Source organism: Doryrhamphus excisus, chromosome 20, assembly GCF_030265055.1.
Source record: "Doryrhamphus excisus isolate RoL2022-K1 chromosome 20, RoL_Dexc_1.0, whole genome shotgun sequence".
Lineage (NCBI taxonomy): Eukaryota > Metazoa > Chordata > Actinopteri > Syngnathiformes > Syngnathidae > Doryrhamphus > Doryrhamphus excisus.
Window position 1 is genome coordinate 3,697,100 of NC_080485.1, and position 27,894 is coordinate 3,724,993.

The following is a 27,894-nucleotide window of genomic DNA, read 5'->3' on the forward strand; positions in this document are numbered from 1 at the left end:
TCACTTCTTCCTCCATGTTGTGTTAAACCAATTGTAGCTGTGTGAAAGTGCACACAGTTGCTGCAATAGCCTGCCTTGCTGGGTTCTGTGTGAAAGGCACAAATGAATGCAGGGTGTACTCTTACAGCACTGATGCACTCATTTTGCAACATAAATGATGCCAATGTGTTTTAAGGTAGGAACTTTTCTGAGCACTTTTAATAATATCTGTCCCGTTCGGGCATGCTCGTGTGGTGTATCGACCCCAGGATGCAGAGATGAGGACCCAATTGCAGGTAAAAATGTATTTATTGGTATTTATTGGAGACGCAATGCACAAGGCACTAGCATGTCCAAACTAAAAACGACAATGACCCCCACAACTAAAGGAGCGCGCACCGGAACTAAATAGACATCACAGAAAATGGGAAACAGGTGCGGGAGATGATGGAAAGCAACGGAAAAAGGAACAGAGCAACACAGGAAGTGAATACAAAATAAGGGCATGAACCAGGAACAGAGGAAAAGAGGAGAAACTAAGAGTGGGTGAAGCCCAATCGTGACAATATCAAGCTTTATTCTAGTCAAATAGAGGCCAAATATCGTGTTTTTAATTAAAAAAAAGTACTTTCTGAGTAAGAGTTTGTAGTTTTTGGATTTCCTTTGTTGTACTTCCTTTTCCTTGTGCTCTTATTTTGTTATTCTCCTTTCCTGTTTCCTCTGTAGACAGCGCCTTTAATTGTGTGAGCGCTATGAGCACAGCTGGGTTTGATGAGCAATCAGTGCTGCTATTTACTTCAACTGGGACTCCCTGTTGTAGTGGTCGTGATGTTTTGCTCTCCGGGTGTGTTGGAGTGTGTTCTGCCGTTGAGGTTGCATTCAAAAGAATCTTTATTGAGGGAACGAGGGAAGCTGGCAAGGTGTGACACCAATCACAAGCATCCAAGTCAAAAATACACAAGCTTTGACTGGTGCTCACCAGTCAAAATGCAAAGAACAGCAAAACCATTATATGTTACAATTGTGTGTTATCATTCTGTTTATTATCATGGTTAATACATTCATGACTACTATTACCACAAATCTGTATGACTTTCATTTCAGTAATATTACTGTGGTTGTTTAATACTTTGTCCTCTCCATTATGATCTTTTATAAACATCGTAGACACTCGCTGATGTAGTCCTGTTTGGAGTCCTTTTATTCATTGCAATTGTTCTTGTCTCTTTTTGTCCCTGCACTCCCTACTCTGTTGTCTTTTTTCCTCTTTTCTATCCCCTCCTGCTCCGGTCCGGCCGCTCCAAATTTGCATAACAACAATTCAGCTATATAATGTTCCATATAACATTGTAACATTCTAAGTAGCTTCAAAGTGTAAAAAAGAAGAAATGGGACTGAGACCAAAAAATTTAATAACAATTCATAGCAATCAACCTTTCAACTGAAATCGGCTGTTGATCAGCTGATCAAAAGTTTAAGACCATAGCTAAAAAAAAAACAAAAAACACATAAATCCCTAAATTAAAACAAACATTTCCAAAAAAGAACTCAATAATGAGTAGCGGCACCATTCTTGTTCATCACCTCAAAATTGGTTTGGGAATGCTTGATACCAGACTTTCTAGGAAGCTAGTGAGAATGTGGTGAAGATGGCTTCACAGAGGGCTTCCGCTGTCTGGAACTGATAGACATTTTTGTAAACGTTTGCCATCCATCCCTCAATGTCCTCAGCTGGACTTCGTTCAGGGAACACGCAGGATGGTGGAAAAGAGTGATGTTATTCCTAAAACCAGTCATAACGAGGACCTTCCGTCACCAGAGATGCTCGCTGCAACATTCCCACATAGCTAGCAGCATGTTTGACACCCCTGCACAACCTGAAGCTCCAATGTTCCATTGGAGGAAAACGCACCCCAGATCATGTCGGGATCTCCTTGTCAGTATGGTTACATGAAAGAAAACAACATTGAATCCACATATTTGGCTTTTAAAGTCACTTTTGATCAGCTGATGAATGTTTGTTGACAATAAATTGCTCACTCAAATTACGCTCCCATTTATTATGTTTTCCATTTTGAAAACAGAGTAAAATGTAGATTCTTTAAATTTTTCAACTAATCTTAATTTGTTAAGGAGTGTATATTCATATGATGAAGACGGACTATAAACACAACACAAGTCGGTTTGACTCAACCATTCACTGTGATGAATCACACAGCTAAATCAATTGGATGCTTTTATTAAGCCGATAAATTCAATGGCTACTGTGCTGCAAAGTCAATAAATTCATCACATATTCACCAAAGTATACACATATTTTGATGCAACAACATCTTTACTCATGACGCCGAACATGACAAACAAAACAAATCCTGATTAGAAGGATATCACTCATTTTTTACATTCTCTTAGAACCTGCTTGGCGTGGTTGAGAAGGTGCATCAATAATCCAATTTCCAACACCAAAAAGGGTCATGTTTGATGTTTGCTCGGTGCATCATAAATCGCACCCTTTCAAAAAGCAATTACCAATTCCTCTTGATTTTTTTTTAGAGGCCTAAAACTTTTGCTTCCCAGCAGGAAAGGAGCAGCAGTAACGGCATGAATCCATAGCTGAATTAGCACGTGTCATAAACTCAATTTAATGTATTTCCGAAAAGACTCCCCTCGGATGCATGAACATTGGCCTGATGGAAGTGTACGTGACATGTGCTGTCTGGAAGGGAGGGAAGAGGAAAGAGGTTCTATCACACTCCTTCATATTTCAGTGATAAAATATTGTTTTAAATTAAGTTACAGAACATGCGTCCTGCAAACAAGGCAGCACAACGGTTGCACACCATAGATCAAGACAACTTTACATGGTGTACGTGACAGACTTGCACCACATAAAATACATTTATTTTTCTCCCATTGCAGAAAAAGTTAAAAAAAATACCAAAATGGTAAAAAAAAGATTGCTGCCCGTGTATATTTGTGACACCTTGTGTGTCTCATTTCAGTAGCTCAAGCAGCAAAAACAAAACAAATACTTTGTATTGAGTTGTGGACTCCTCGACCCCATAGAGCAGCTACACACAATAACCAGCACACAGATCTTCCAGAATCTGCACCTATTCCAGCTGTATTTACTTGGATTTCCAAAATGATCAATTTTAATTCATTCCACTCAGTCTGCTTCCGTGCAAGCCCACTCCGCTGTGATTGGTCTCACTCAGCTTGTACATAGGCATGCCCATAATAGGAAGTCACTGGCTGGATGGTGACTTCTCACAAGGCAAAAACTGAGAATTCAGAGCCATCTCAAACTTCTTTCAGGGCTCACGTCCAAATGCGGCAACCTCATTATCTGAAATTTTGGCATCATTTAACACAAGAATACAACATTCTAAAAACATTTATAGTTCAGAAAAGTGGAAAAAGCATAATAAGTCTCTTTTGAGAGACAAAATAAATCAAATATAAGCCCACCATCAATGTAGGAGGACCCCTCCAGTCCAGTGTGTGTGTGTGTGTGTGTGCGCATACATGTGTGAATGGAAGAAAGAAAAGCTCTGGCTCACTCAGGGTGGAGAAAGTTTGGCACCACCTGCTGGTTTGTCTGTTTATTTCTAATCCCTCGTTTATCACTATTAATTGGTTCCAGACCTGACCGTGATAAGTGAATTTAGCTTATCAGCTCTACATTGTGGCGGCACGGCGGTCTGGTGGTTAGTGCGCAGACCTCACAGCTAGGAGACCAGGGTTCGGTCCCCGCCCTCGGCCATCTCTGTGTGGAGTTTGCATGTTCTCCCCGTGCACGCGTGGGTTTTCTCCGGGTACTCCGGTTTCCTCCCACATTCCAAAAACATGCTAGGTTAATTGGCCACTCCAAATTGTCCATAGGTATGAATGCGAGTGTGAATGGTTGTTTGTCTATATGTGCCCTGTGATTGGCTGGCGACCAGTCCAGGGTGTACCCCGCCTCTCGCCCGAAGACAGCTGGGATAGGCTCCAGCACCCCCCGCGACCCTCGTGAGGAAAAAGCGGTAGAAAATGAATGAATGAATGAATGAGCTCTACATTGTTGGCGAAACAAGATAAAGAAAACAGGAGGAAGAAAAACGGGACAAGGGAAAAAATCCCAACTAAAACCTAAAATAAAAAACAATAAACAATACAAAAAAAAAACAATAAAAAATGTTTGAATCTTATCATCCATCAGGAAAATAAATAAGTAGAACAAGACAAAAAAATGCAACATAATCTTCGAAATCCCATGACAAAACGTTAAAATCAGCCAAATCAGATCACTATAAAATAAATAACCATATCATGGACTTGGACAACGGCAAAATCATCAAGACAGAAACCAACAAACACGGACGATCGCTTGGGGGGTGCGACCAACCGGGTGGGTGTGTCCACGCCTCGGAAATACAACCGATCAGCACCACATCACAGTGGGAAGCTGACCTTTCTGAAGAAGACTGCAGGTGACAGTCGGAACGTGTCAAGGTCAAATTTCCTCTCAACGTTGTGGCTGCATCTTTCCAGGTCGCTGGTGTGTGTGTGAGTGACAGGAAGAAAACCCTGATTGGCTTAATGTGGAGTAGTTTGGCACCACCTGCTGGTTTGAGTGTATAAATCCCTGTCTCTTTATACAGGTACAGTATATACTGTAAACCTCGGATATATCGGATTCAATTGTTCCCACTGGTTTTGTCCGATATAAGCGAAATCCGTTATATGCGTATACCGGAAAATGTCCGTTTTACGCATATATCGGATTTATATCCGGTATATGCGTAAATCGGATTTTATCCGTTATAAAAAGGCACTTCCTTGACTATGTTTCCAATGTACCTGGACGCGCAGGCAACGCTGCAAACGCTGCAAATGACGTCGTATAGCGGCCTGTCACGATTCGGCGAATCGGAGCGCCACGATGCGGCCATCCGATATATGCGAGGGAAATTTAATGGAAATGCATTGGAACGGGACTGGAGATTTTGTCCGAAATAGGCGAAATCCGTTATAAAAAATCCGATATATGCAATGAATTTTTATTGGAAATACATTACAGAAAAATCGGTTCTTTTTTATCTGTCCGTTGTGAGCGAATTTCCGATATATCCAAGTCCGATATATCCAAGGTTTACTGTACTGTATCAGACTTTTTTTCTAGAATTAAATATAGAATGGTGACCAAGTGGTTAGCATGTGGCCGCACCATCAGGAAATGGTTTCTCTAATTGGTCCATAGGTACGAATGTGAGCGTGAATAATTGTCTACATATGTCCCGCCATTGGCTGGTGACCAGTCCAGGGTGTACCTAGCCTCTCCATAGGCTCCAGCATACCCCCACGTCTCTAATGGGCACAAGCAGCATAGAAAATGAATGAATAAAATATAGCATCTTATATTCAGGTCATACATACATACATATATACATACACACATGCATACATATACATATATGCATAAATATGTACTCCAGTTCAGGTTATTTTTAACATTAGTGAGATCAATTTGCAGCTGCTCTGTATGAAAGTAAAAAAAAGTAAAAATGTTGTGAGGTAAGTATGGCAGCAAAAACAAAACAAATACTTTGTATTGAGTTGTGGACTCCTAGACCCCATAGAGCAGCTACACACAATAACCAGCACACAGATCTTCCAGAATCTGCACCTAGTCCAGCTGTATTTACTTGGATTTCCAAAACGATCAATTTTAATTAATTCCACTCAGTCTGCTTCCGAGCAAGCCCACTCCGCTGTGATTGGTCTCATTCAGCTTGTACATAGGCATGCCCATAAAAGGAAGTCACTGGCTGGATGGTGACTTCTCACAAGACAAAAACTGAGAATTCAGAGCCATCTCAAACTTCTTTCAGGGCTCACGTCCAAATGTGGCAACCTCATTATCTGAAATTTTGTTATTATCATTATCTGAATAAAATATAGCAAAAAAAAAGTAAAAATGTTGTGAGGTAAGTATGGTGAAAGGCCAGACCTGTCAGGACTTCTAATTCTAGTAGTATCGACTCTCTGTATTTGTAATTGTGAATGAAATACAGTGTGAACTCCTTTGAGGTAGATGGTTGTACTGATGCTCCACACTGCTGATGAGCGTATGTGTTGTCCCTTCGCTCCCCAAATGTAAAACCAACACTTGTATTACCTGAGCTGAGTTTGTAGATAGATGTAAATGCTGCGTGAGTACACACTCCACACTTTAAAAAACATTTTAGTTCATATTCTCAAGGGGAAACAATATAGAAAGGAAAAAAATTGGATTTACTTTACTGTCCACTAATAATGAAAATATATTGTCTAAATAGCTGGCAATACCAGTGAGCACTGCTTGCAGTCAAGTATGGTGGTGGTTGTGTTGGTGTGAGGCTGCTTGAGTGCAGGGGAGCTGTGGTTCACAGAGATAAACATGAATCATACCATTACATGAGCTGTCAACTGACTATTTTCAGGTTTCATTTCTATATTATTGTTCCATGAGAAGATACACTGTGAGAAAATGGTCGCTGCAATGTGTACATTCTGTAAAAAGCAAATATACTGATCCACCATTGTCATATCATTTGTTGTAGAAATGACAACTGCGCTAAGGTCTATTTGTCTTGGGGGATGTGCTGATCTCTCGAGGCGCCAGCAGATATAGGAGTACAAAACAGCAAAAGCGACAAAATGAGTTTCCAGTGTGAGGTGGCTGAGCTTCACTTTAGTGTGCTTGGCGGATGGATGGAAGGCTGAAGCACATCCTAACTGCTGTGGCTTATCTTTGTCTCTTGGAGGGTGGTACAACGAGAAAAGACTTGTTCCCAAAGTAAGGGCAACTGAGAACAAGGAAAATTGAATGGCGGACGATGCATTCAAGTGCTTGTTGTAAACACAAACTGCTGCTCTGCTGACACTATACAACCTGATCCGATATGTGAGACACAGTGTCCATGTGGTTGACTTGAGTCGATAGCGACTTTCGACTGTCTGTGCTCATTCGAGCTCTCGTCCTCTTCGGTCGCTCTCTCTGGCCTTGACAGTAACAGTGACAAGAAAAGGCGGCTTTGAACTCCTCACGGAACTTTCCTAGAAAAGAGAGAAGGAAAAATGCTCTTACTTTTACTAGGATCTTTTTAGCAGCTATTTGTTCATGCATGAAGACCAGTGCAAGGTCATCAAACCAGTTACCGTGTTTTTTAGGTAAATGTAAAAAATGTACCCCAAAATTGTGCTTCAGTTTGCATACATTTTCCGGTCAGCAATATGGTCTTGTTGTCTTTGTAATACACTGTGTGAGTGCAACTGTGTTCTTCGTGTATTTTTATGGTGGGAGCAAGTCAGTGATTGGTCACACGCCGAAAGTGCTTCCTGACTATGAACCATATAAGGAAGTCCGCCCCTCTGTGACATCACAAAGGGGCAGGTTTACCACGCCTTTTGAAATCGAGCGTTTCGAGCCATCAAAAACTTCTTTCAGGGCTCACCTCCAAATGCGCAAACCTCATTATGTGAAACTTTGTCATTGTTTAACACAAGAATACAACATTCTAACTACATTTAAAGGTCAGAAAAGAAACTCTGTGGTTTATACACAGCGGTACGGCTAATTGCTAATCTTGTATAAATTTCATTTACATCAGAACTCATACCAACTCTTGAAATACTGTGCGGTTCGCTAGTCAGTGTGAGGAAACGCTAGCTCTTTCTTTGGCAGGAACCAATCATGAGCACTCAGAAGAAGCTTGTCAAGCCACTGGAAGTCAGTGGAGGTCAGTATGTCTACCAGTATAACAACATAAGTGTCTGACTCACAGTGTCTCATCACAATATTTAAAAGGTGTATATACAAATATACAGTGCATCCGGAAAGTATTCACAGTTCAATCTTTGTCTCATCAGACCAGAGAATTTTGTTTCTCATGGTCTGAGAGTCATTCAGGTGCTTTTTGGCAAATTCCAGACGGGCTGCCATGTTCCTTTTACTAAGGAGTGGCTTTCGTCTGGCCACTCTACCATACAGGCCTGATTGGTGGATTGCTGCAGAGATGGTTGTCCTTCTTGAAAGCTCTCCTCTCTCCACAGAGGAACGCTGGAGCTCTGACAGAGTGACCATCGGGGCCTTGGTCACCTCCCTGACTAAGGCCCTTCTTCCCCGATCGCTCAGTTTAGAAGGCCGGCCAGCTCTAGGAAGAGTCCTGGTGGTTCCAAACGTCTTCCATTTACGAATAATGGAGGCCACTGTGCTCATTGGGACCTTCAAAGCAGCAGACATTTTTTTGTATCCTTCCCCGGATTTGTGCCTCAAGACAATCCTGTCTCGCAGGTCTACAGACAGTTCTTTTGACTTCATGCTTGGTGTTTGTGCTCTGACATGCACAGTCAACTGTGGGACCTTATATAGACAGGTGTGTGCCTTTCCAAATCATGTCCAATCAACTGAATTTACTGCAGGTGGAGTCCAATTAAGCTGTAGAAAGATCTCAAGGATGATCAGTGGAAAAAAGATGCACCTGAGCTTAATTTTGAGCTTCATGGCAAAGGCTGTGAATACTTATGTAAATGTGATTTCTTAGTTTTCTATTTTTAATAAATTCAAAAAAGGTAAAAAAAAAAACTTTTTCACATTGTCATAATGGAGTATTTTGTGTAGAATTTTGAGGTAAGAGATTAAATTAATACAATTTGGAATGAGGCTGTAACATGACAAAATGTGGAAAAAGTGAAGCGCTGTGAATACTTTCCGGATGCACTGTATAAGCATGTCCCAATATGAGTAAAAAAGAAACTAAAGTTTTTCCAGGTTGGCTCTGGGTCTTCTGGTGAATAAAAGCAGCACTACAGCACCATTTTGTATGCTTTCTATGCTCCTCCAATCAACTGGAACGGTTTAAAAAGTTTTTTTTTCATATTAAACTTGATACACGTATCGATACATATTTATATAACTCCGAGGTATAACGTTAGTGTTAGTTGCTGTGTGTACACAACTTTTCAGCACCATTTTGTTTTCTTGCCTGGCTCTGGCAAGGCTCTGCAGCATCTGCTGTAGAACAACCAGGTTTAGAGACAGCTACTTCCCCCTGGCCATGAGACTGCTCAATGCCAAATAAGCCCCTCTACCTGCCCACACGCATAACCAAAACTTTCAATTATTATTATTTATTCTAAATTATGTAAATTATTTGTGCAATTTATTGTTTACGCTGTACATTGTTGTTGATATTTGATGTCATCTATTTATTCACATTATTATTATTATTATTTATTATTATACGGGAGCCAGGCAACAACATTTTGTTGGCAATTTCACTGCTGTTATTGTGCAATGACAATAAAGAAAGTCTATCTATCTATCTATTGATCCATCCATCCACAAGCTTTATAGGTAAGGTCCCTGACGGGTGTACCAACTTACCACTGAGGAAATTGTATATTATGGGATTGAGTGCACTGTTGGCGTAGATAAGCCAGTGAGAGAAAGTAAACCAAGCATAGACCGTCTCTCTGTCATTTGTGTTCTTGAAGGCCCCAAATACTCTGCAGGGAAACAAAACAGGATCAATAAGAGAGTCAATAATAGATTCCAGGTGATCCTAGAGTTACAAGCAACTCTTAAGTAGTACGTTTTAGTGTTAGTTGGAGCTTACACCTAAATGAACTCCTAAGTCACTTACACTGTACACAAGGTGTGTCAAACTTGTTTTCATTGAGGGCCACGTTGCAGTTATGGCTGCACTCAGAAGGCTACTTTTAACTGTCGGTATATATCGGAGGTGTTCAAAGTACAGCCCAGGGGCCATTTGTGGAATGCATCTCATTTTTGGTGGCCTGAGGCACATTCTAAAAATTTAATTAAACGAAAAACAACAACAGCAACAATGGGATAAAAAGAGCAAAAGGTTATGATAAAAGACAAAGCCAACACATAGTCTTTTTTTTTAGCCTTTTTACAAAATATCAAAATCAAAAATAGCCCCTTTGAGGTTTCCATTTGCGGCCCTCAATGGAAAAAGTTTGAACACCACATATAACCTCGTAATATTATTGCACACATTTAATTTACTAACAAATTGCTTTCAAATGAGATGTAAAGGGAGAATGTCAAGGTGACAATGTTTGTGTCAAAATGAAAGAACAAATTCATTTAGAAGAAAAAAGTGAAGTGCATACTCGTCCATTTTATCCAAATGGTTGCCATACTTTAGTAACAAACTAAATTTTTTGCCCATCATCCACAATCCTTATGTGAGACATAAACATACATCTTTGCCTTTTCTTTTTTCAAACAGGTACCACGAGGCAGCTAAGGATGCACATACCTATTTTACCAATAAAGTCCTCTTAAAAAACCTCCAAAATCGGCAACAATGTCCCATTTACATAACATGCCCGACATATTAACCAAGCGACAACATTATTGTAGTAGCTAACGCCACTACCTTTCTGGCGTAGTGACACAACGCCCTACTCAAAATGCCTCAGGCCACTACCAAAAGGTAACGGCGGCTACGAAAGCTGCTGCTGCTGCTGAGTTTGGGAAAGTTTAAGAGCCATTTTACTTGCCCACTAAAGAAAAATAGCCTGGAGCCGCAAAACATAGGTTTAAAACAAGGTCTTCAACAAGTGAGTGTGCATGTGTAACGAATGCCAACTAGTATGCTTATCATGGTACCATCTTGGTTAAACCTCACTACCTGACGCCTGAAGAAATGTGTAGCACAGTGATTGACAGCCTGTTTCTTTTAGCTGGCGAGCAACATCTGTGATGAGCTCACACGATGAGCCAATTAGGAGTCTCCCACGGTTATGGACATCAAATTTGGAGGGAATTTTGGGGTATCAAAGTAGTTCAGATACGACAAAACAAGTTGATGGAGTACGCTTGCTAGTATTGAAGATAAACCTACATGTATGTGTAAATTACTGTAAACTTACCCAATTTGTTTACTCTGGCACAAATAAGTTCCCATGCCGCTTATTTTAAATGATCTCTATTAGCTGCCTCGTGCCAGCAAGTGCAGTCAGGAGCAAACATGGCTGCTTCTTCTCAACCTCAACCACAGAAAAGAGAACGACGTGTCTCACATAAGAATTGTGGATAATGCGCAAAATTTAAAAAATATTGTCTCAAACTAGTCTGAAAGGTTAACCTCTTCTCCCATATCTCCTTGTATCAGCATATTCTTTCATTCATTTTCTACTGCTTATCCTCACGAGGGTCGCAGGCGTGCTGGAGCCTATCCCAGCTGTCTTCGGGCGAGAGGCGGGGTACACTCTAGACTGGTGGCCAGCCAATCATAGGGCACATATAGACAAACAACCATTCACACTCACATTCATACCTATGGACAATTTGGAGTGACCAATTAACCTAGCATGTTTTTGGAATGTGGGAGGAAACCGGAGTACCCGGGGAAAACCCACGCATGCACAAGGAGAACATGCAAACACCGAACAGAGATGTCAGGGGGTGGAATCGAACTCAGGTCTCCAAGCTGTGCGGCCAGCGCGCTAACCACTAGTTAACCGTGCAGCTGAGTCCCGCGTTAATGGACAAAAAAATTGCAACGGCAAAATCTGTACAAGTATTCAAAGAATTTCATCATATCGTCTGTCATTAAAATTAAAAAATTAAAAATTAAAGTCATCCGACCTCATTACAGAAGGAAGCTCCCAAATGACTTAGTAATATCATACACTGTGTCTGGCTCTCTATTGTTACCTGCTCTGATAATGAATTATGCAACAGTTAAGGTGCAGAACTGGGGATGCTGATACCTTTTCATGACATTGAGCACACTGATTGGCAGGTAGCACAGAGCAAAAACAAAAAGCACCACCATCAGCATGCGAGCTGTCTTGCGGCGCGCTCTGATCTGTTTGATCTCAGCACAAACTGTGTTGGTCTTGACCCGGACAGACTCCCCCGGCCCTGGAGTGGAAACGGAGCACTGCATGGACTTCCACTTCCTCTGCATTCCTGACGTACTGCCAGGAATCTGTCAAATGCACATGAGGCATATACGTAATCTGTTGCTCAGAGAGGAACGTGACTGTGATGGGAAGGTTGCTGCTAGGTGGAATACTCACCTGTTGACACCACAGCTTGCGGCATATTTGAATGTAGGCCACAACCATGAGACACAATGGTGCAAAGTATGTGACCATGAAGAAACAGCTGTGATACACCTTAGGGTAGACCTCAGCTGAAAGAATACAGAAGAACATGCTACGTTGATTTCTCTTGGTAAAATGATTGCTACCCACTTCACACTGAATATTGTGACATGGTTTTTACGTTTAATCATTTTTTGACATAAATTAAGCATTTCTGAAATACAAAACCCAAATACAAACATAAGACATTCGGAAGACGCATTCAAAGATGTGATGATATTTAGCATACTACACTGGTCACAAGGTGCCAGTGATGTTACTGTAATGTTCAGTGAGACACACAAGCACCAGACTTGATGTCCCTAACACAGGCTACTGTTGTGGCCGTATCTCACAAAAAGCAAAAACTCAACTCGGAACCATCGTTGTCACGTTCTGACTGTGCTCATTTTTTCTGACATCAGTTGTGTTTTGTTATCAACCGGCAACTTAATGTGAAGTAGAAGGTCAGTAGTATCTTCACCGGTGATTCATGATCAAGGTGAAAGGATGATAAGGTTCGTTTTCCCTATCATAGGTCATGCGTCCTACGTCCCTCTACCAAATTAATGGACCTTGCTTATCTTTCGTGTTTGACACCAACTACAGTCAATGGCTTCGGATTATTGCTTTATGCTGATCTGATATGATAAATAAGATTTAGTATTCAATTTGGAGCTGATTTCTCTTGTGAATCTCGCCTTGGCCCTTTTTTGTGTGGCGGTTGCACGCCCTCTTTGTCCTTTGGGACATGTATATTAGATTGCTGTATACCAGGGGTGCTCATTAAGTCGATCGCGAGCTACCGGTCGATCGCGGAGGTGGTACTGGTCGATCGCTGGTCGATCGCTGGTCGATCGCGGCGTGACATTAAAAAAATATCATCCCAGCATCAATGCCGTCACTTGATTGATATACAGGGCAGCCATTCAGATGACAACTGAATGTTGCCCTTCGGGCGACCAATCAAATCAAACGACGTCTCTAAGTGCAGCAGAACTTACGATGTCAGCCTATCATCCATCCCCGTTACTTGATTGACATACAGGACAACCAATCAGATGACAACTGAATTTTGACCTTTAGGTCACCGCTCATGCGTAAACAACGATGCAAAGTGCTAAGCTAGTCGGCGAGATTTTAAGCCCTCGCTAAAGTTTATGGTCACTAAAATGAGTGAAGGAGCTGGACCAAGTAAAAAGGCAAAAACTGGACCAAGTAAAAAGGCAAAAAACATATCACTTCCATACGGATATGGAATATTATACGGATATTATGATACGGATATTATCCATGACTGATAAACATTTGGAAGTGTGCTTGAGGCTGGCTATCAGCAGCTACTGTCCGGACTATGCATCCCTGTCTGGTTCAATTCAGTGCAAGTCATCAAAGTAAACTCAGGTAATTACAAATTACAAACAAATTTATTATATTAATTATATAAAAAGAAAATTGTGTAATTAACGCATATGCATCATGGCATATGGTAGCACAGCATAGCTCCCTGCTGAGTCACACAGAGTCTGACGCTCATTTATAACTTCCTTCTTAATGCGGAAGTACAATTTGCTGCATTTAAGTATGCTCGGAAATGCCCGAAAATTCCCTCAAAACATGTGAATTCAACTTAAATGAGGTGGTGTCTTTGAACGCAACACCTCACCATAATAACACTGTCTGATTCAAATATTCTGCTATTAAAAAACCACCCATCCATCCATTTTCTACACCGTTTATCCTCGCTAGGGTGGCGGGTATGCTGGAGCCTATCCCAGCTGTCTTTGGGCGAGAGGCGGGGTACACCCTGGACCGGGCGCCAGACAATCACAGCGCATATTAAAAAAACAAAGTGTTATGTAAATACATTTTCATAATTTTCATCATTTACCTAACTTTCAATAAAATACAGTAAAAATTGGCGTATTTCAGACACAGTGATTAATCATGAATTAATTTGAAAACCGTGATCAATCAGATTGAAAATGTTAATCATTTGACAGTTCAAGTTTTCAAGTAATTTGTGGGAGCACGTCTATAACCACGAGACACCAAAACTTGGAAGGTTGTACCTGTAGTATTTTGGTCCGTCGTTACAACTTATCATTACCTATACTTCTGCTCTGTTACTTTAATACTGCTACGTGAAAATGTCCAGATAGGGCACAAAGTGTCGAGTAGCTACCATTATTACCCTGCTCAACAGGCTGCACTGACTATTTTATATCATATCAACCTGCCTTTTCGTCAGTGCTGTCCCATGAAGATATATGATTAAATATATTTCCAGAAATGCGATGGTCGGTGCTGTAAGCAATATTAAATATTAATTGATGGTTTCATGACATACCTCCCCAGCGTTCATCACATACAGTAAACAAGCTTGTCTTGTTGGCGAGCGCTGGCAACAGACTGCTGCTTTCCATCACGATGGCTTGAGGGATCATGATGATGCATGACACCACCCAGATGACTACGATGCTCTTGCAAGCTCTCTTGGCGGTGCTTTTGAACATCAGTGGGTGGCAGATTGCATACCAGCGATCTTGTGCAATGCAGCTCAGTGTTAGGACCGATACGGAGACAGAGATGGTCTGAAAAGCAGGAGAAGAAACAATATGCATACTTTTCTCTACCTGGGGGGCTGTTTGATGAAGGAATTTTGTAGGTTCAAGGGTTGCCTACACACAAACTCTGTTTGTTAATTTGCAATAGAGTAAAACCTAATCTCTGGAATAACTTAAGTCGGCCAAATTTGGATAGAGACCAAACTGTCAAACGCGCTATGAACATTGTGGACAAAAATCATACACAATGGACAGGTTCATTAATGTCTGTTTGTTTTATGAATAGCTGATTTTTTAAATTATGCAAGACTAATACAGCTTCTTGGGGAAGATTTCATTTTTGCACCTCAACCACCTTAACTTTTCATTTTATGTCCAATAAAATTAGCCTCACACATTCTCTGTGAAAAATTAAATGACTTATAGGACAGTAAATTATGTTAAAAAATAGAAAGACAGAGAGGTTGACTTGGGTTAATTTAATTCACTTGGCAAAGCTCCTTTTGTCAGCCTCCACCGCTAATCATATCAGCTTCAGTCTCAAGGAACATTAACAAGGGTGCTTTGATTTAGGGATTTTCCAAGTGCCTAATAAGATGTGTTGGTTGTTGAAGATGCTGATGATAATTATCTTTAAAAGACTGTTCATTATTAGAAAAGGCTACCATGATGCATGAGGATGACAGTGGAACCCCCAAAGCTTATTCAATTCTATGTCCTCTTTGTTCAATTAATTGTTAATGCAGTTCACATCAATCGCTAAGGGATTTATTCATTTCCTATTCAACATGTTCCCTTTGCCAATTTTGAATAACATGTAACAAGTTGTAACAAGACAACGCTTAATTTTAGGCCGGTGGCTTATGGCGGGGGGGGAGGTGCCCTTGGAAATTTTAATTATTAATCCAAAAAAATATTCAGTTTTGATGAGAATTTCATCTCCAAAAGGGGTGCGCTGCAAAAAAGTTTGTGAACCACTGATTTAGGCAAGGAACAAACTTTTTTTTTTTACCTGCAGATAGGGGACAACCTTGCAAAGTGTCTGTCCAAAGAACCATGTTTCTGTGATGTCGACCACTAGACTCGCAGGCAGGCAGATGATGGTGACCAACACATCCGCAATGGAGAGGTTCACGATAAAATAGTTGGTCACCGTGCGCATGTGACGGTTTTTCCACACTGCAAAACAAACTGAAAGACATCACACAGTTACAAAGCTTCTCAAAGACATGATGTGTACATATCGTACAGAGTGACACCTTCTGAGAGGGATCAGGGATTGATATTTAAGGTAAGGTCTATTGGGTATGATGATGTTAGGATTTACCGCTGGTCTGCTGTTAATTGTGGCAGATAATGGCGTTGTTTCCAATGACTTGACAGCCCAGGCTGTGTTTTTTTGGCTCAGTGTTTAACACTGGTGGACTTTAATGGGATCTATTATGCTTTTTCCACTTTTCTATAAATATAAATGTAGTTAGAATGTTGTATTGTTGCGTTAAATGATGCCAAAGCTTCAGTTCACAAGGTTTGCGTATTTGGAAGTGAGTCCTGAAAGGAGTTTGGGACACTCGTTGCAAAGGAGCGGGCTTTGTTATGGGCGTAGTGTGTTACTGCTCCCCCACCTATGATGATATTACTGATTCCTCATTTTCTTGGCTACAGGTCCCATATTTTATTATAAAAGTCATGATTTCTAAAACTAATTCTCACTTTGAATGAAAGACTCTGATCCATGTTGTATGCTTAGTGTGACGTCCCAGCGCCCCCTACTGGCCTGGTGTGCATATCATCGTATTGTCCTTTGTGTGCATGGGGATCACCTGCATGTAATCATATATAATTTAATAATTAAAATTAAATAATTTATAATATAATAATTTTGTTGTTTATTATATTTAATTTAATGAACATGTGACAGTGCTCTATTTTCATTAGTATTACAATACTGTGTGGGAGTACTTATGACAAAGTAGTTGAATAAAAGTAATTTATCATATAGTCAGAATGCATTCTTCTATTTTAGCTAAGGCGAGGCTTATAAGTTTGAACTTGAGTACAAATCATCTAAAATATTTGTATATATATATCTCCTCAACCACTTAAGTAGCTCATTATTACAACCTGCACGTGTTGCAGTGCACAGGTTGTGAATAGTGTGAACAGGTTGTGTCAGTATGTGAACACAACAGAAATGACTTCGGAAAATATACACCAGCATCTTAATCACCTGGACTAATGAAATTAAGATGTAAATTTTCCTAGAGTTGAGGAAAAAGTGGGCATTATATGATGCTCATTAATTCACAAATGTAAGCTGCAGCTGCGGCCAACATTAGCAAGCACACCTTTGAAGCCACTTTCAAGCCACGCTGCAATCATTTCAGTGGGAGGTGATGGATACACCATGTTCATTTTCCTTCCGTTATTATGCAGTACAGGTGAAAATGAAACAACATTTTGAAAATTGACCGATTAGTAGTTTCTGATTACTACAATCACAAATCATGAAGATTCTGCAGAGGTAACTACGTAGATCAATAGCTTGTCTCTGATATTCCGGCAGAGATCTCGTAGCGGGTGAGTTATTATGTTCATTCATTCATTCATTTTCTACCGCTTCTCCTCACGAGGGTCGTGGAGATGCTGGAGCCTATCCCAGCTGTCTTCGGGCAAGAGGCGGGGTACACCCTGGACTGGTGGCCAGCCAATCACAGGGCACATATCGACAAACAACCATTCACACTCACATTCATACCTATGGACAATTTGGAGTCACCAATTAACCTAGCATGTTTTTGGAATGTGGGAGAAAGCCGGAATAAAGATGGCCGAGGGTGGAATTGAACTCGGGTCTCTTAGCTGTGTGGCCTGCACGCTAACCACTCCTATTATGAACATGTTCATTCATTCATTTTCTACCGCTTTTTCCTCACGAGGGTCGTGGAGATGCTGGAGCCTATCCCAGCTGTCTTCGGGCAAGAAGCGGGGTACACCCTGGACTGGTGGCCAGCCAATCACAGGGCACATATAGACAAACAACCATTCACACCTATGGACAATTTGGAGTCACCAATTATCCTAGCATGTTTTTGGAATGTGGGAGAAAGCCGGAATAAAGATGGCCGAGGGTGGAATTGAACTCGGGTCTCTTAGCTGTGTGGCCTGCACGCTAACCACTCCTATTATGAACATGTGACAGTCTTAAATTTTTATGTCTTATAAAGGTGACTATAGGGGTGCTACTATTTTTTGAAGGTCATAAACGGGCTTTCTATGCTCCAAAAACTACAAAAATATTCAATTTATTATTAAACTGTTTTTAATACTACATTGTGGAAATTCATGAATCACAGTCAAGTCTGGAACTGCTTCACCGTGATAAATGAGGAATGACTGTACATAAGAAATGTTTCTGCAAACTCTCAGCGACATGCTGGAATTGCACATTCAGAGCTGAAGCTCGGCTGGTTGCTACCTCGGGTTTCGAGCCTATATTTGATGATGAAATTTGCTAAATTCAGCAAAACAAAATGTTTAAAATGGTTGGAGTCATACAGGTAACACAGTTTGAAGACATTTTTATATTATAATTTGTTTCATGTTACCATTAGGGCCGCACGATAGAAGAGTGTTTAGCATGCAGGCCACAAAGTCAGGAGATCAAGAAGACCTGTGTTAAATTTTTGCATATTCTCCCCGTGTGCACATGGGTTTTCTTCCACCAGTCCAGGGTGTACACCGCCTCTCCCCCGAAGACAGCTGGGATAGGATCCAGCATGGCCGCAACAATGGATGGATGGGTGGAATAATAGTAGTTATAAGGCAGGGGTGTCCAGGAGCTCGTAGGTCAGTGGACACTTCCTTCATCGTAACACAAATAATGAAGAAAATTCCTCCTTCTTCTTCTCCTGACTAAAATGTCTTCAGCGTTGGTGCACTGCTTTTTGTGTCTTTTTTATTTTTGGTCAAAATTAGGTTTGTATTTTTTTGCATAATCCTGCTAATTGGTCTGTGAAATAGTCATTCACATCATCATCCTGCATCAAAGCCAATAATTGCCACAACATATGCACTGCTCTGCACAGGTGTTGTACCTGTACATGTAAGCTGTGTCCGGAATCAATTATCACCCATAGATCTCGCTGACTCATCCTTAATACTCCTCTGAATCACTGAGATGAAGACCAGGGGGACCCAGGGGACCGGGGGAGTTTGATGAAGGAAGGGAGAAAAAGGGCAAGTATGACTTGAGTGGTTCAGTGTCCATGTTCTGCAACATGCGTCAGTCTGCCTAAAATGTGTGTGTGTGTGTAGGGGAAGGTCGGGGGGGGATTCCCTTGGCTCCAGCCTCAGGTTGATGGAACACATTAAAGAGCCTGTGTGACACTTTACACTCAGGATTTAAAAATAATCCAATACTTGAGGGATCAGGTTTATCTAATTCAATGTATCCTCTTCATGATCACCTCCATCAACAAACCCATTTACAAGTGTTGTTGTACATTATTCTCCTGACAAAATTACCCATTTAAAATCATGTTTACATGATACCTATTTAAAATCACAGCAAAGAGTCGAACCTTATTTTGCCTTGAATTGCGTCAAACAGACTATCTCATATGAATATCAAATACAATATGAAACCCTGCGCATCGCCCTAAAACCAGTGGGTGGCTCATTTTGAGTGACGTCACTGCGTTTGCTGTCACGTAATGACCAAACAATTTACACGCGCAAATTGCCGCTGCAATCAGTCCACGAGCATGATTACATGCCATTATATTTCCCATTCACGTTCATTGGTTGCAGGTCTGAAAAGGACCATCATTGGGTCCGAATACAACCGTTCTTTACTGCCAACCCAAGCCCGTCAACCTGGACTCTCTCCTTCAGCGCTCCAAGGGCTGATCTTACTTACCAAGTTCATTTCAACTTCTCTGAGAAATGGAACAACACTTATGATGGCGGCGTGGAATCCCCTGAGAGCAAGTGCCTAGGGCAAGGATGTCAAACTCATGTTCACTGAAGGCCACAAGACATTTATGGCTGCCCTCAGAGGGCCAGCTGTAACTGCCAGTTGCTGGGTTTGATGTGACATCATGTCCGGTTGTGACATCCCTTCCAGTTGTTGTCAGCCCCACCTCAAAGAGATGGAGGGGCAAATAAGTAGAAGTTGGAAAATCAGGGCATAAATACTACACACGTGTAAATTGTTGAAATACTAGGCATTTCAGAAAACACTGTTCCTGATAGTCCATCATCACAGGAAAAAAATGCAGAGAACGCACATTTTTCGGTAAGTGGAGCCGAGTAAACATGCTCCAGTTTACCATGAGCTACAAGAAGCACAATTTATACTAAAGTCAGAGTTAAAACCTTGTTGGAACTCGAATATGTAAAATGCAGCCAGCTGGTGTGAATGTCTGGTGATGCTTCACAGGGGGCTTGAATGTGTGGCTTGCTAGCTAGCTAGCTTCTAGCAGCCTGCAAATAGTGCGTAAATAGTGCTGGAGCCTATCCAAGCTGGCTTCGGGCGAGCGGTGGGGTATATATCCTGGACTGGTGGCCAGTCAATTGCAGAGCACATGTCGACAAACAATCATTCACAGTTGAGACAATTTGGAGTCGCCACTGCATATGGTGTTGGAATTGCACTGCTGAAATCCATGCTCCGCAACAACCAGGAAGTGAAGTGCCGTGTAGTGCAAAGGAGGTTACGCTTTGAAGGGAAATTTTGCACGCAAGCGGTTCAGTTGCAAATGTGAGAATTGTGAATAGCTGCACGGTTGGGCTCCACTGTTCCTCTTCACAAGTCGAGATACAATATGCCTTTCAAAGACTTGGCAGAGAGAGGAGGAATTCATTCACTCAAAATGACCTCTGCCCAGCTGGATGTTCTGCTGTGGTGTTTTGGCTATTGTGATTCAGGACCATTACACCTGCGAGGTGATTCAGTCTCAGGAATTTGCTTCTTTTGAATCATAGACAGCAAAGGTGGGTTTTTCTCATCCCTTCTACTGCGTGTTGATCTATCATCCTCCTGTAATCGCTTCCATCTTTTTAAAGGATTTTAGTGACTTTTTATCTTCTATATTAAAACTAGAATCGGTCTTGATCCTTGGAGAGTTTAACCTTCATGTTGATGTTGATGACAGCTCATCTTGCTTTGCAATGGAGCGTTTGACTTTGACTGAAACTTTTCATTTTGGACTTTTGTTTTTTCACGAGACATTTGTAATGTGTCGGTAAATCAGGGGTGAGCAAACTATGGCCCGGGGGCCAGTTTCTTTGTAAGCATTTCAACTTTTAACACACAAACTGGCAACATGACTTGCAAGTCGGGTGTCTTATTGAGTAAAAAAAACAAAAGAACAAAACCGTAAAATTAAATTACATGGTTTGATGTGGTCTGAAAGGGATATGAGAACATACTGATAGTATAGCTGATAGTATAACACTTTTACAGATAAAATTAGACAAATAATTCAAGGAAAATTATAAGCATAAAATAGTGTGTGTGTGTGTGTTAAATATATGTTCTGGCCCCCCGGACAATTTTGTTAACTCAATGCGGCCCACGAGTCAAAATATTTGACCCCCCCTGCCGTAAATGATGTCCATTTGAGTCATCACAGTCTTGTTTTGTTTGAACTGCATTTTACTCCTGACCCCAACCTGTCAGAAGTTGGTGCAAGAGGCGTGTCATCACTGGAAATACTGTTGAAAGATTTTCCACTATGTTTGACGCTCTGCCTCAATGTGGACAATTTTATGCACCGTTTTAATTCTCACTGTGGAACAATACTGGATCAGATTATTCCGGTTAAAATGATGAGGTCAGCACAGAGAAAAATGTGCCCATGGATAAATGAGGATACCTTTAGTCTTAACAGACTATGTCGAAAGACAGAGTGCTTAAGTGAAACCACTAAACTCCACAGACTTTATCTTAGGAATCTTAGTGTTCTCATAAAATGAAATGGTGAAGGAGGCTAGAACTAGAAATAGTTTGCTACAATCAAACAACCAATCAAAAAAACAAGGGGATACCTTCTATCCCCAGCCGCACCTGTTACACCTGCATCTTGTAAAACTGACAGCAATGCCTTGCTGAGATTTCTTGTTGACAAAATCAAGACGATGAAGGACAAACCACCCCCCCCCCCCCCCCCCCATCATGTGGTACGTCTGCTGTCAGTGAGCCTTCCCCCCGACATGTGGTTGTCTTAGTGAAACCGTCTTCGTGCTCATCCGATGTCCTTCAATTCAGGCTTTTTCAAAAAGTGTTTGAGCAGCTGTATTTTTATCTTTACCAATGTAATATCCATGAGGCATTTCAATCTGGTTTCCGTAAATTTCCCTCGAGTCCACAACTCAATACAAAGTATTTGTTTTGTTTTTGCTGCTTGAGCTACTGAAATGAGACACACGTGGTGTTTAAAGTCACAACTATAAACCGACAGCAATCTTTTTTAACATTCTGTTATTTTTTTAACTGTTTTTTCTGTGATGGGAGAAAAAGAAATGTATTTTATGTGGTGCAAGTCTGTCACGTACACCATGTAAAGTTGTCTTGATCTATGGTGTGCAACCACGGAAACTTGAAAGTTCATTCATTTTCTACCACCTGGGAGCCTATCCCAGCTGTCTTTGGGCACACTCTGGACTGGTGGCCAGCCAATCACAGGATGTATAGCACATATAGACCATCAACCATTCACACTCACATTCATACCTATGGACAATTTGGAGTGGCCAATTAACCTAGCATGTTTTTGGAATGTGGGAGGAAACCGGAGTACCCGGAAAAAAACACACATGCACGGGGAGAACATGCAAACTCCACACAGAGATGGCAGAAGGTGGGATTGAACCTTGGTCTCCAAGCTGTGAGGTCAGCGCGCTAACCACTCGACCGCCGTGCTGCCCACTTGAAAGTTGAAAATTGAAAGTGTCAAGTGATATTCTGGGAAATACACCGTTTTGGTCTTTGACACAGTTGACCACCAGATGCTGTTGGAAAGGCTGGGGTGCCATGTCGGGGTCCATTCTACATTGGTTTGCTTCCTATCTATCTGGTCTACCAAGTACAGTCTGAGTCAGCAGAGCTGCTGTATGGAGTCCCCCGGGGTTCTGTTTTGGGGCTTGCCTTGTTTATGTTGTATTTGCTTCCTTTGGGAAAGATCATTCAAAAGTTCTGTAATTAGAGGTAATCACATGGTTTGTCTGGTATCAGGCCCCGTATCATGCCGCCAAGTGTCAGTATCAGCCCGAGACCGAAGGTCTGATTGTCTAACTCAGGCGGGGGGGATACTTTCTACCAGTCTTCGTTCGTTCTTGCAGGTGCAGTCGCCCTTGGTTTTCCGACTTGTATTTGCATTTTTAGTTTTTTCGATCATTTCAAGAGTGTCCTCCTCATTAATGGTGAAAAAACGTTCCATTTCTAATATTCTGTTTGCTATTTTTGACACTCCCGGCGAAAGACATTTCAACTGCTGACATGTTGGCAGAGCACAGACGGCAGCAAAACAAACCCTCGTGCACTGTTCTCTGATTGGTTGTTTCACGGGCACGATACCAGAGCAGCGCGCTCTGATTGGACAGCTACGGGGGCTGATACTGACAAGGTTAAACTCTATAGTTTATCAGTATCACTGCCCTGGGCATTAACACAGTATCATTTCGGCCTTTTCCCGTATCATTCATGGGCGGTTTCTAGGGTACAGGGCCAATTAATACTGTAGTATGTGATAATGTTTCTTATCATTTATACACTGACAACATCCAGCTTAGCTGCTCCTTCAAGCCATCCGAGTTTCAGAAGTTAGACTCCCTGAAAAGCTGCTTAGAGGAAATCAACAACTGGTTGAGTGTTAACTCTGTGCCGCTAAACGTCAATAAAACACAAACCCTGATTCTCGCCCCTGATGACTCTATCCCAGCAATTAAGCAGTGCATGGGTGACATGAGCCAGTCATCCAAGTCATCCCTTAGAAACTTAGGTGTTATTTTTGACAAGGACACGCCGTTAGAGCAGCACTGTAAGTCATTACCATGGTGTCATATGATGATTTGGAGCTAATCATTAATGTCTTTGTCTTCACAATTAGACTATTGCAATAGTATTTTCTCTTGTTCAGGCAAGAAAGAGCTGTCTCGCCTACAACTGATGCAAAAATTCTGCAGCAAGGATTCTGACTCACACAAATAGATCATGTGTATATATCGCCCATTCTAAAAACTCTCCATTGCTTGCCAGTCTCCTATCAGAGAGATTTTTACATTTTGGCCCTCACTTTTAGAGTATGGTCAAACTCTTTGTTGTATCAAAGATCTGATTCTGCCCTACACCCCCGTTCGTTCTCTCTGGTTTATGGACCAGAACCCACTGATGGTTCCACATACCCGTTTCCGGACCAGAGGGGGCCGATCTTTTCTTTGGAATGATCTACATCCCTCTGCGTTTGTTAGACTCTGTTGTGTCACGATCGGGCTTCACCCCCTCGTGACAGCTTTCTTAGTTTTCGTCTTTTTCTCTGGTCCTCGTTTGTGCCCTTATTTTGTATTCACTTCCTCTGTTGCTCTGTTCTGTTTTCCGTTCCTCTCCACTTTCTCCCGCACCTGTTTTCAATTTGTGATTGCTATTTAGTTCAGATGCAGGCTCCGTTTGTTTGTGGGTTCATTGCCATGTCTTGTGTTGAGTTTGCCATGCTAGTGCGCCATCCTGCTGCATAGCGAAAATAAATAAATTTTTACCTGCCTTTGGGTCCTAATCTCTGCATCCTGGGGTCGAACCTTAAAAATCTCAAGCCGCACCATGACAGAATGAACCCACCAGACGACGACCTCGCGGAGATGGAGTTCTGGACCCTGCAGTGGAGGAGGAGTGCGCAAAGTTCACTCCGGAGGAGCTGGAAGACATGGTGTGGGGGCCGGACGGCACGCTTATCCCCATGGTGTGGGTGTACCCCAGACCCAGCGCTGACACACCAGCCCGCCGACGATGACGCCAACGCACGTCTCGGCCAGCTCCAGCAAGGCTTCAGCGGGCGAAGCCATCTCCTCCCTCACCTCCGCACCTAGTCGGGGAGCCCCGCTCACGCTGCTTCAGCTCCCCGGCTCCTGTGCCAAGCTGCGTGACACACACACTCCTCCGGCTAACCGGGATGTGCTGCCCGGTACGTTTCCTCTTGACCAAGACTCACATTCCTCTTCCTCTGCTCCACAGTCCAGCCAAGATCCAGGACTCGCTCCTCCTTCGGTGCCCGCCCTTCCACGGCAGGGTGCCACGCCTCCTCCTTCGGTGTCCGCTCTTCCACTGCGGGATGCCACGCATCCTCCTGATCCGGCGTCCGCTCTTCCACAGCGGGATGCCATGCCTCCTCCTGATCCGGCGTCCGCTCTTCCACGGCGGGATGCCATGCCTCCTCCTGATCCGGCGTCCGCTCTTCCATGGCGGGATGCCATGCCTCCTCCTGATCTGGCGTCCGCTCTTCCACGGCGGGATGCCATGCCAAGCTCATCAAAGTCTTGAACAATGGTAGTCCCACAAAAAAACGTATAATGACCACATTTCCACTACTAATGTTGTGCCAAGATTGTCTGCACTTATAGCTTCACAGCACCAGAAGTGGACCCATTCTGTGCCCCAAAAAGAGTGCTCCTCTTCGGGCATGCGAGGTGGATATAGCACCTTCGCATCCCAGTTCTCCTGAGCTCCATGGCAACGACGGTGCTTCTGACAAAATGTGTCCAACAATGAGTGCTCCTCCTCGGGCAGGCAAGGTGGAGGCAGCACCCTCCTACCCGGCTTCTCCTGTGCTCCACTGCACCAGCAGTGCCGACATTACCACTCTTTCAGTTCAAGCAGTAGCACATAAGCTACCAGTAGCTCCTAACCACTTTTACCGATACATCGGCCGGCCGATATTTACGTTTTTTCCTTGTATCGGCCGATACGCGTGTGGATTCGCCGATATATTTTCCACTGCATGATTTACAGTCAGGCATCCGCCGGGGCAGCTTTGTGTTACCCCGCGGCAGAGTACCCCACCCCCACTGTTGAATCACATCAAGAGCGCGTTTTCACAAGTAATAGTTAGCTTGCTTTTTACACCTTGCTAAGCCCATCACATTTCATTGGGTGATCGCTAGGCATAACGGTTTAAGTCATGGTGGGACAACAAGAAAGCCCAAAAACATCACATACCAACGCAACAGACGAATAAAAGCACTCTCACTAGTTGAGCAGAACAAGAATGAACAACTATGCAACTTTAAATGCGTGTCGTGTTATGTGTGTGCGCTCTCTCCGAGCACGCACGCACACACACACACACACACACAGAAGGAATTGGAGCAGCCGTGTCTGCTTATGAGAGGTCTTTATCGTGCACAACACAAACTTTAATGATGAGAGAAAGAGATGAGAGATGTATTATATTTCGTACTAAATTGTGTCAGTGTGATGTGTTTGTGTGTGTGGAGGCGGGGTGGGGGCGCTGGGGTGTGTCACACTGTGGAGGAGCAGTCATCACATCGATGCTAAATAATTTGCACATGGTTGAATATTTATTCCTTTTAAAGTTGATAATGCCGTTTAAATGATTGTTTAAGAAAGCTGAATCCTAATGTGTTCAGTGTTTACATTTCAATAAATATTTGTTTAAACTTGAGACCTGTAATATTTGTTATCATTGTCATTTTTTCATGTAAATTGAGGGATCAAAAGCAGTATCGGCCACAAATATCGGCCCAAGCAAAATCGGCCAACGACTAAGGGTGATGGGAAAAAATCGGTATCGGCATCGGCCCCAAAAAAACCATATCGGTCGATCCCTAGTCCAAAGTGTTCATTCATTTAATAACAAAGTGGGGTTTGGCAGTAGTTCAGAAGTACTCCGGAGCGCTTGGAGAGTGTGACCAATCACAGCAGAGTGCATGTCTGGAGGCGGGCCATGGGTGGAATAAATTACAACAGATCGTTTTGGAAATCCAAAAAAATACAGCTAGAATAGGTACAGATTCTGGAAGATCTAGAAAGCATTTTGTGTGGTTTATTGTGTGTAGCTGCTCTTTAGGAGTCCACAACTCAATACAAAAGGCCCAAAAAATTACCCCTTTAGTCTACTGTACTAAGAGTCTTGTTAACTTTAATTGCTTATTATTATTAGGTTTATTATTAGCATCTTAATATCCATCCATTTTCTGTACCGCTTATTCTCACTAGGGCCAGTTGCATGTTGGAGCCTATAGCATCTTAATTAGTTACCAAAAAAAAAAAAGGGTGAGAGGCAGCGTACACGATGGACTGGTCACCAGCCAATCACAGGGCACATATAAACAAACAACCACTCACATTTACAATATATTCATACCTATGGACAATTTAGGGTCTCCAATTAACCAAACATGCATCATTTTGGAATATCTTTTGCAAAATAATAATAGTTTTGATTGATAGATTGATTTTCATAGATTAATAATTTTAAATCATTATTCTGGTTGCAGCAGCTGAGGTGTAGAATTGGTTACCATAATATTGCTACATAAGAAAACAGAAAGACATTTCATTCAGATGCAGTGCACCACTGCAAACATTAATAATAAGCATATTATTTCATCTAGTATTTGTGTTGTGTTTCTGCAATTTAAAAAAAATCTATTTTATCGTAGACAACTACAGCTTCATCTTTAAATACTGCCATTCATTATTCCTGCGGCAGACACAATAAGACATTTGGAAGCAATGACACCTGTTACTGCACTTCAGATTATGCAGGGAAAAGCACGGTTATTATTTTGTACACGACAGAGTTGTATCTCATGTTAGACATACACATTTTTGCATTGAAGTTTAATAAGTGCCCTCATAATTGCTACTTACCGAGGGAGTTGCCAATGAGTGACACGACGAACACGACGACATAAGCCACGATGAGAACCCATTCGTACTGTTTGGGGTGCAAATACTCCGTCCAGATGTATCGCAAAAGTTCATCGTCGTCCACCGTGGACAGTGCAGGGTGCAACTCCGTGCTGTTGGCTGAGTGTACAGAAAAGCATTCTTCACAAGTGGAATCATCCGTGCCCCCCGACATGATTGTGTGTGTTTGTGATAGCCTTTGCTCTTCTCTCGAGGCTGTGCTCTGACTGACTGACTGACTGAATGACGGAGTGTCCGCGGTGAAAC

General features: G+C 42.1%; 1 protein-coding gene across 1 annotated transcript; it reads right to left on the bottom strand.

Moving 5' to 3' along the window:
- Positions 1-1,911: 1,911 nt before the first annotated feature.
- On the bottom strand, positions 1,912-27,852 carry hcrtr2 (hypocretin (orexin) receptor 2). The gene is made up of 7 exons (XM_058058044.1): positions 27,589-27,852; positions 15,712-15,890; positions 14,483-14,726; positions 12,067-12,182; positions 11,755-11,975; positions 9,392-9,513; positions 1,912-7,062 (listed from the first exon to the last, which is right to left on the bottom strand). Exons 1-7 carry the CDS (start codon positions 27,800-27,802, stop codon positions 6,890-6,892), a joined length of 1,269 nt encoding a protein of 422 aa, XP_057914027.1. The 5' UTR covers positions 27,803-27,852; the 3' UTR covers positions 1,912-6,889.
- Between the last annotated feature and the right edge of the window lie 42 nt (positions 27,853-27,894).